General features: G+C 34.6%; 1 protein-coding gene across 4 annotated transcripts in view; it reads left to right on the top strand.

The window, feature by feature from the left end:
* The window catches only part of LOC106879281 (branched-chain-amino-acid aminotransferase, cytosolic), a 345,814-nt gene that overhangs the window by 256,319 nt on the left and 79,495 nt on the right, over positions 1–10,000 (top strand). For all 4 annotated transcript variants that reach the window (XM_089361667.1, XM_089361668.1, XM_089361666.1 and 1 more), the window contains one exon: positions 566–685. In XM_089361667.1, the coding sequence (XP_089217793.1) occupies positions 566–685 (120 nt within the window). The remainder of the gene's footprint in view (positions 1–565; positions 686–10,000) is intronic.

The following is a 10,000-nucleotide window of genomic DNA, read 5'->3' on the forward strand; positions in this document are numbered from 1 at the left end:
AAGCAGTAATTCTACTGGCTGTGTGTGTTCTGAGCTCAAAACCGGCTGATATCAACTTTGCCTTTTGAAGTTGATAAAATAGATATGAGTCAAGTATTGATGTTCATAGAATCAACTTGCCCCACTGCACTCTTCAAACGTATTGGCCTTGTTCCAAAATTAAAAGGAATACTATCTATATTTTTTTTCTTTTAGTGTGGCAGACTCAGGAAAGGGAAGAATGTTACTGTTATTGAGCCCCAAGAAACACCGTTTCTAGTTGGCTTTGTGATGCAAGAGTTCTTTGTCCTTAATGATTGTGCCACATGACCAACTAGAAACAGTGTTTCTTGGGAATAAATAACTAACATTCTTTCCTTTCCTGGGACTGTCACATTAAGTTGGCAACAAGCCATCACTTTATCGTGCTGTTACTCCATAAATCTCTCTGAGAGATTTAGAAATGTAATATTTCTATTCATCTATATTTTATAATATAGATATGTGTTTGCACATTGGTTGTTACAAGTCGTTGCATCATGATTTTATAAGTTTATTTTATATACGAACTTCTCTTCTTTTTCAGACATTTGATGGCAGAGAATTAATAGAATGTATTAAAAAATTGGTTTCCATTGATGCTGACTGGGTTCCTTCAACTCCTGGTGATACTTTATATATTCGACCTACATTAATTGGCACCGAGGCAAGTACTCAATTCATAGTTGATTATTAATCATATTAGTTTCTCTGTGTGTGTGTGTGTGTGTGTGTGTATAACGAGAAATTTTTGGTGAGATGTTCAATTTTTCTCAGCTGATGAATAGACCAGTTGAGTAAACCTATCAATAATGTACTTATAATGACTATTGGAAACATCTGTAAGCCAAATTTGCTCTAATAAAAGAAAAATATGTAATGACTATTATTTATTTCTTGCCATACACACACACATACACACACACATATATATATATATATATATATATATAGCCCAACTCATTCCTGCATGGAAAACGGATGTTGATTGGTGATATATATATATTTTTATATACTCACACATATATATACAGGGGTTGGACAAAATAATGGAAACACCTTAAAATTTCAAGCAAATTTATTTTAATATGGAGTAGGACCGCCTTTGGCAGTAATTACATCTTGAATTCTATGAGATATGGACTCATGCAAAGTTTGAATTGTTTCCAAAGGAATTTTTGTCCATTCTTCAGCTAAAACAGTCTCCAGTTCTTGGAGTGATGATGGTGGAGGATATCGAATCCTTACTTGTTTTTCTATAAATGCACCATAAATGTTCAATAATATTGAGATCTGGGGACTGTGGTGGCCAGATAAGATGTTCAACTTGTAACTTGACAGATCAGCACATGAGACTGATAGATTAAGTACTAGGCTTTAAAAAGAAAGTACTGGGGTTGATTCATTCAACTAAAAACTCTGCAAGGCATTGCCCCCAACATGGCCACAGTCTAATGACTGAAACAATTAAAAGATAAAAGATAAAAATATATTTAAAAAAATGACGCTAATGCACCTACTCTTTTGCATCACTACAAACTAAGATCCAAGTTACACTTGTCAATTCTAGAGAACTGTACCAAAATTGGTACCATTCAATTGCTGATGACAAACCACACTTTGGCACTCAATTAATTATAAAATGATGCATTTTATTTATTCATTTTTATTTTCATTGTTAATTAGTCTTCCTGTTTTATTTTTGTTTAATCATTATTAACTTCTGACACAATTTCAAGCTCTTTAGCACAAACACACGCACACACACACATAACCTCACATATACACAAACACTTATGTAAAATATAATATAACATTGTTTCTTATCTTCTCCTTGAAATATTTCTTGCTTTTTTTTTATCATTTGTTTATTTTTATTTTAGTTTAAGACATTAAGTATTTAAAGTATATATATATATATATATATATATATATATTTCCCTTTAACATGCTCTTAATTATTTTAATTTTTGGGTATTTTTCAAAAGAACTTTCAAAAACAAAAATTGAGATTTCCTTCAACTGCTTTCTTATCTTTCCACTCCAACATGTGTGCGCACACACACACACACACACACACACACACACACACACACACAAACACACAAATATGTTGGTGCCTGGCTCCTCCAGAGGCTTCATTTACCCTAGTATGCTTTAAACACAAAGCACTTCAATAAATTACATTGAAGTGTTGACAAATCATTGTAATAAGTAACAAGTGATGACATGGAGATGGGTTGCGCAATTTCCTATTGAATTTCTGTGTGAAACCCTTCATGAATCATTCATAAAGCAGTTGCCATTGCATTGATTCATACATTTGCACGCGCATGCACACACATAAAATACTAAACGTGTGTGTAAATGTGTGTCCGCACGTATCATCATTATCGCCATCATTATTTAAAGACTTCTTTTACATGCTCGCAGGGCATTGAGACAGTTTTTTTTTTTTTTTTTTTTTTTTTTTTTTTTCATTTTTTACAACTGGATGCTCTTCCTGGTGCCAACCATTACCTGTTTCCAAGCAAGGCAATATTTCCCCAGTGGCCAGACATGTTTTTGCTGAATATCAGAAATGAATGACATCCATTTACAACAATCACACGATGACGTGACAAGGAGACACAAACATATATTCTCTCATACCCATATATACATATGCATATATACACATATATACACATGTGTATGTGTGTGAGTTTGTGTCTGAGTGTGTGTGTGTGTGTGTGTGTGTGTGTTCATACCTTTGTCTTTACATCAGCTGATGGTTGTGTAAACCTGTGTAGTAGACATACAAACATCTCAAATTTCCCTATTTCCTTGTAGATTAGATGAACAGTCTTAATCGATTTTTGACCTTAATTAGTGTCTCATTACATGTCTTCATCGCTTGACCAATCCCAGAAAAAAACAAATAACCAATCTGTTTATATACACACATCATTCCTAGTAACTCCACTGAACACACATACACCATCATCGTCATCATGTTCCATGCTGGTATTGGTTGGATGGTTTGACAAGGTAAGATGAGATCAAGGACTGCTTTGTATTCCCCATATCCACTTCAGCATGGTTTTTCATAGCTGTATGCTCTTCCTAACTTATGCCACTTTTATTAGCATGTACTGGTTACACATTTTTGTAGCACCAACACTAGTGAGGTCACTATGAAGCTTGCAAATCTGCAAACCCTCAAAAGGAGGAGGGTATTTATGCTTGAAGATGAGGAGTTAGAGTATGAGAGAAGGGGCCAAAGCAGAACAGGAGAAAGAAAACTCTTTACCTCTCTCTCTCTTTCTCTTTCTCTCTCTCTCTCTTTCTCTCTCTCTCTCTTTCTCTCTCTCTCTCTCTCTCTCTCTATATATATATATATATATATATATGTATATATATATATATATATATATATATTATACACACACACACACACACACACACACACACACATATATTATTTATAATTTTCACTTTTACCATTGATGATATCAGCGTATGATTTCAGTGGAAATCTTGTAAGCTAACATGGCAAGCTGAGTTTAACCCTAGGTGTGGTGAGAGCCACCAGTGACCATTAAGATGCATAGGCATCAAAATGTGAAATCATCTATGACCTGGTTATATCTGCTGTCATGGCAGCAGATATAACCAAGTCAGTCATTAAGATAGTGCTTCTGTGGCTATTAAGTTGTTTTGACTCTTATTTCTAGCAATAATGGTGCTGATTAGTGCTCTTTGCCATTTTAGTGACATATATATTACTGTCTCTATGTTGTAAAATTGCGAATCAGTCACCCATATTATATATATATATATATATATATATAATCATCATTGTCGTTTAACGTCCGCTTTCCATGCTAGCATGGGTTGGACAATTTGACTGAGAGACTGGTGAAACCAGATGGCCACACCAGGCTCCAATCTGATTTGGCAGAGTTTCTACAGCTGGATGCCCTTCCTAACACCATATATATATAAGAAAGAAGGAAACAAAGGACCACTGATGAGGTCACAGAAGTGTGACGAAAGAACTCTGGCCGAAATAAGATTAAGATTAAGATTAATGTAATATAAAGCTGAAAAAAAAAAAAAAAAAAAAATTAACACCAAATATACAGTGCGTGTGTTTTTATTGGCTAAACTGGCAATATGACCATCCCCAAGTACAACAATATATATATATATATATATATATATATATATATATATATATATATAGTTCAAATTTATAGGAAAACAAAGACGAAGACAGATGTGGGAACAACAAGTAAGTGTATTATTTTGACGCATGGGAAAAATGGAAAAGTCTTTTACATTTCAACCCCTAGACTCTTCGGCAAAAAGGAATAAGAGGAAATAAATAGAAAGGGAATGGAAAAAATGTCTTGAGTTCAGTGGTCCTACATTGCGAATATATATATATATATATATATATATATATATATATATATATATATTTGTATGTATGTGTACATATATTTCTACGTATATGTGTATATATATTTGTATGTATGTGTATATGTGTGTATATATATATATTTGTATGTATGTGTATATTATATATATACATTTGTATGTATGTGTGTGTATGTATATATTTGTATGTATATAAACGGACATTAAACGATGATGATGATGATGATATACATGTATATACATTTGTATGTATGTATATATGTATATATATATATATATATTTGTATGTATGTGTATATTATATATATATATATTTGTATGTATGTGTATATTATATATATACACATTTGTATGTATGTATGTGTATATTATATATATACACATTTGTATGTAAGTATGTATGTGTATATATATATTTGTATGTATATATATATATATTTGTGTGTATATATATATTTGTATGTATGTATATTCACAGACACAAATATAAATAATGCTCCAGTGTACAATGCAACATTTTTAACAATCTCATTAAGACAGAGGCACATAAGTTTGTATATAAAATAGCCTCTCCTATTTCTCTTCTCTTTTTTTTTCTTCCCTCCTATTTCCATCTCCTCCTCTCTCGCTCTTTCTTTCTCTTACCTCTAAACGTTCTTTTAAACCATGTACGTAACTTTTTTTTACATAACATTCTTTAAAAACAAGAAGACGAAAACAACAACTACTGTTTATTTTTTGTTGTTTGTTTCTGCCTCTCCCCCACATTTTGTAATTTGACTGACATGTTGCAGTGACCTAACTTAAAATGACTTGTTATTAACCGTTGCGATATTGAAAAAATTTCAGATTTTCACTGTCAAGAATTTAGATTAAAGATATGAAATCTCAGAAAACTCTAAGCTGTGAGATGCCATCATCTCCATCAGTACTGTCATTATCATGATCGTCATTCTCATCATGAACATCATCATCATCATCATCATCTTCATCTCTGTCACAGTCATTGTCATAAATGTTTTCGCCATCTTCTGCATCACTACCATCATCATCATCATCATCATCATCATTGTTGTTGTTGTCATTGTCGTCTTCATTGTTGCTTTCATCATTATCTCCATTGTCATCTTCAGCATCACTGTTATCATTGTCTTCATCATTGCCATTAACCATCATTGTCATTTCCATCATCATCATCATCATCATCATCATCATCATCATCATTAGCTGTCATCATCGTCGTTGTCATTTTCATCACCATCATTTTTATCATCATCATTTTCATCTTCACTGTCATCATCCTCTTTATTATCATCATAATCATCATCATCATCATCATCATCAAACTTTATCATCTTCACCTTCATTGCCATTACCATCATCATCATCATTGCCGGCATTGACTTCATCTGTTTTTAATTTCCTCACTCCAAGTACCATGTAAAATGTATTAGTGTTGCTGCTGGTGCCGCCTGAACAGGTCTGGTGATGGTGCCATGCAAAAATCACTGGTGATAGTATCATGTTAAAAGCACCCAGTAGTTGGCATTAGGAAGGGCATCTGGCTGTAGAAACCAAGCCAAAGCAGACTATGGAACCAGGTGCGACCCTTGGTCTTGCCAGTTCCTGGCAAGCCATCTAACCCATGCCAGCATGGAAAACAGATGTTAAATGCTGCTGATGATGATGATAACTCCATTTCACTGTCACCAATTCTTGCCCTGTTTCATCTCCCATCATGCCACTTGTGTAATGAGATTGCATCATTACACATGCACCAGTTTGTAATTTCAACTTTATGTGTAAATAGATGCCCATATTTGTTATTAGTGATAGAAGAAGTATCAGTTCAAAATAGCATTCTGTATTTCTTACTAAATGTGAATATACTGTAACAAGACACAAAACTATGGTATTCATCTCAAGAAGGCATCTCCTATAAATATATAGTGCTAAAATGCACTAAAGTAGCAAGCGAAAAGCATACAGCAGTGGAATTGTTAACTCCAGATTTTTGCTTCTCTGAGTGTCATCAGTGGCAGGCATCCATTAACAAGTGCTTACTCAAACAAAATTTACCTCTGCTGATATAGAAAAACAGAGATTGTTGTAAATAGCTGGCAAGCTGGGTAAAAATTTGTTATAAGCGACAGAAGCAGTATTAGTTCAAAATAGCATTCTGTATATCTTTCTTAATGTGGATATACTGTAGAAAGCCCAGAACTGCAATATTTGTCTTTCGGAAGTATCTCGTGCAAATGCATTGTGCTAAAAAGCACAGAAGTATATCGGTAGAATTGCAAAATATATACACATACGTATGTGTGTATGACCATAGTCTAATGACTGAAACAAGACTATCTATCCATTCTACCCAGCATATCAAGTTCCATATCAAACAATATTTGCAAAACTTTACAACTCCTAGATTATGATACTTATCATCATCATTGTTGTGATCATCTTTGACATTGTATTAATGTCCACTTTTCCGTGCTTCCATGAGTCAGGTATAATTTGTTGATGCGGATTTCCTGTCACCCTCTCACCTGTTACCGAGTAAAGTAATATTTCCCCATGGCCAGACATGTTTTCATGGAAGATTGGAAATCGAGGATACTGCTTGCATGATCGTGACTCTTGTTTACAACTATCACATGATGTCAAGACTAGGGGATGCTAACATACACAGGCACACATACACATATAAATAGGGTTCTTTCACCAAACCCTTTGATCAGCATGAGACTATTGCAGGAGACACTTGTCTAAAGTTCCACATGGTTGGATTGCAAAATTCTTTTGTCACAACACACACACACACACACACACACACACACACACACAAACATATAAAAAAAACATATACTCACATATGACAGGCTTCAGTTTCTATCTACCAAATCCATTCATGAGACTTTGATCAGCCTAGGGCTAAAACACTTGCCCAAGGTGCCAGACAGTGGGACTGAACCTAAAAGCTTACGTTCGGAAAGCAAACTTCTTACCACACAGTACACACACACACACACACACCCCCACACACACACACGCATATTTTTGTAAATATGTTTGTCTTGTGTAGCTTCCTATTCCCATAAAAATTAGGTTTTTGCATGAAAGAACGTTGTTATATTTTACATCTTTATTGCTCACAAAAAAGTGGAATAATTAATATGAAATTTGTTTCTTTAATTGTTCTCTCTAAACATATGCACGCAGATATGGAAACACACACATGCACACACATACACACACACACACACACACATACACCCACGCGCACAAGCATTAGTTTGGGTATACAAATAAGAGGTAAAAGTATACATATGTACGTATATTTATATATGTATGTGTATATGTATATACATATATGTGTGTGTAAGATTTGCATTTCTTCTTTTATTCCATTCACTTGTCGGCATGTCTGTGATGTATACTCTGCATTAGGTGTCTGGCATGCCAGAATAATCTGTCTATGGGAGATAAATAATGTGGAGTGTTCTTGTTTTGTTTTGTGTAGGTTTTTTTCTTTCTTTCTTTTTCCACAGTAACAAAACTTGCTAATAGTACACCATTTTCCATGATCAGCTTCATTCATTCATTCATTCATTCAACTTATTCACACTGACCCACTAGACCCCTATAACCATAACTGGGCTCCTCACCTGTTGGTTCCTCCCTCAGTACCACCACCTCCCCCCCCCCTTGTATTGTTATATTCTATAGCACCTCCCTCATTAATTCAACACTTTCTCTTTTTCTTCACTTCTTTCTTCTCTGTCTCTCTGTCTGTCTCTCTCTCTCCCTTTTCCTTTCTTTATATTGTTTCTGAAATGTCAGTAGATTGGTGATGATGATGATGGTGGTGGGAGAAATTTTCTTTGTTCTGTTTTCTTTAACTGTTCCACTTTCTTTCTTATTTTGTTTTTTGCTCTCTAAATGTCTTTTCATTTCATCTTTATGTACAGCCCCACCCAGCTGGCTTGTTTATTGAAGAGTGTGTGCGTGTGTGTGTGTGTGTGTGTGTGTGTGTGTGTGTGTGTGTGCACGCAACAATTGTTTTGGTGCATTGTCCTGAAGAATCATTGATACAGCAACTTTAGTTCCACAAATATCGACACCACCCATATTAAATGAATGATATCTTAATTCATGAACAGGTGTTTGAATCCATTCATTGATTTGCTTGTTGTTGTTGTTGTTATTATTATTATTATCATTAGTAAGGCAGTGAGCTGGTAGAATCATTAGCACATCCGGCAAAATGCTGTGCAGTATTTCGCTCATCGCTACGTTCTGAGTTCAAATTCCACTGAGGTCAACTTTGCCTTTCATCTTTTCAAGGTCGATAATTTAAGTACCAGTGAAACACTGGGGTAGATGTAATCGACTAGTCCTCTCCCACCAAATTTCAGGTCTTGTGCCTTTAGTAGAAAGTATTATTATTAATTTTATTATTATTATTATTATTATTATTATTATATCATGTTTATTATTTTTCTTCATTATTAAAGTTGTAAATTGGCAGAATTGTTAGCACACCAGATGAAATGCTTAGCAATATCTTCTAGCCTTATGTTCTGAGCTCAAATCTCACTGAGACCAAGCATTGCCTTTCAACATTTCAGTGTTGTCAAAATAAAGTAACATTTCAAGAAGTACTTTTTAAGTACTGCAGTTAATGTTATCAGCTATCCTCTCCACGTAAAATTGCTTGTTGTTTGCTGTTGTTGTTACTGTTGTTGGAGAAAACAACATGCAGTGTTTGTTCTGACTCGTCGTGTTCTGAGTTCAAAATTCCTCTGGGATCATCTTTGCGCTGCATCCCTGCAAGGCTGATACAATAAATCACCTGTCAGGTATGAGTTTCGATGTTACTGACTTATAATCTCCCCTAAAAACCGCTGGCGTTGTGTGTCAAAATTTGAAATCATCATTATTATTATAATTAATAATAATTAAGGTGACTTGCTGGCAGAATCTTTAGCATACAATTAAAAGTCTTAGTGGCATTTCATCCATCTTTACATTCCAAGTTCAAATTCTATCAAGGGTGATTTTGCTATTCATCCGTTCCACACACACATGCACATATATATATATATATATATATATATATATTTCTTTATTGCCCACAAGGGGCTAAACATAGAGGGGACAAACAAGGACAAACAAATGGATTAAGTCGATTACATCAACCCCTAGTGCTTAACTGGTACTTTATTTATCAATCCCGAAAGGATGAAAGGCAAAGTCGACCTCGGCGGAATTTGAACTCAGAACGTAGTGACTGACGAAATACCACTAAGCATTTTGCCCGGCACACTAATTTTCTGCCAGCTCAATGCACACACACACACACACACACACACACACACACACACACACACACACACACATATATATATATCATATATTGTGAAGGTGTGTGGCTTTGTGGTTAGGGCATTCAGCTCATGATTGTAAGGTCATGAGTTCAATTCCTGGCAATGCGTCATGTCCTTGAGCAAGACACTTTATTTCATGTTGCTCCAGTCCACTCAGCTGGCAAAAA

The sequence above is a fragment of the Octopus bimaculoides genome, chromosome 13 (assembly GCF_046866305.1).
Source record: "Octopus bimaculoides isolate indiv1 chromosome 13, ASM4686630v1, whole genome shotgun sequence".
NCBI classification, from domain to species: domain Eukaryota; kingdom Metazoa; phylum Mollusca; class Cephalopoda; order Octopoda; family Octopodidae; genus Octopus; species Octopus bimaculoides.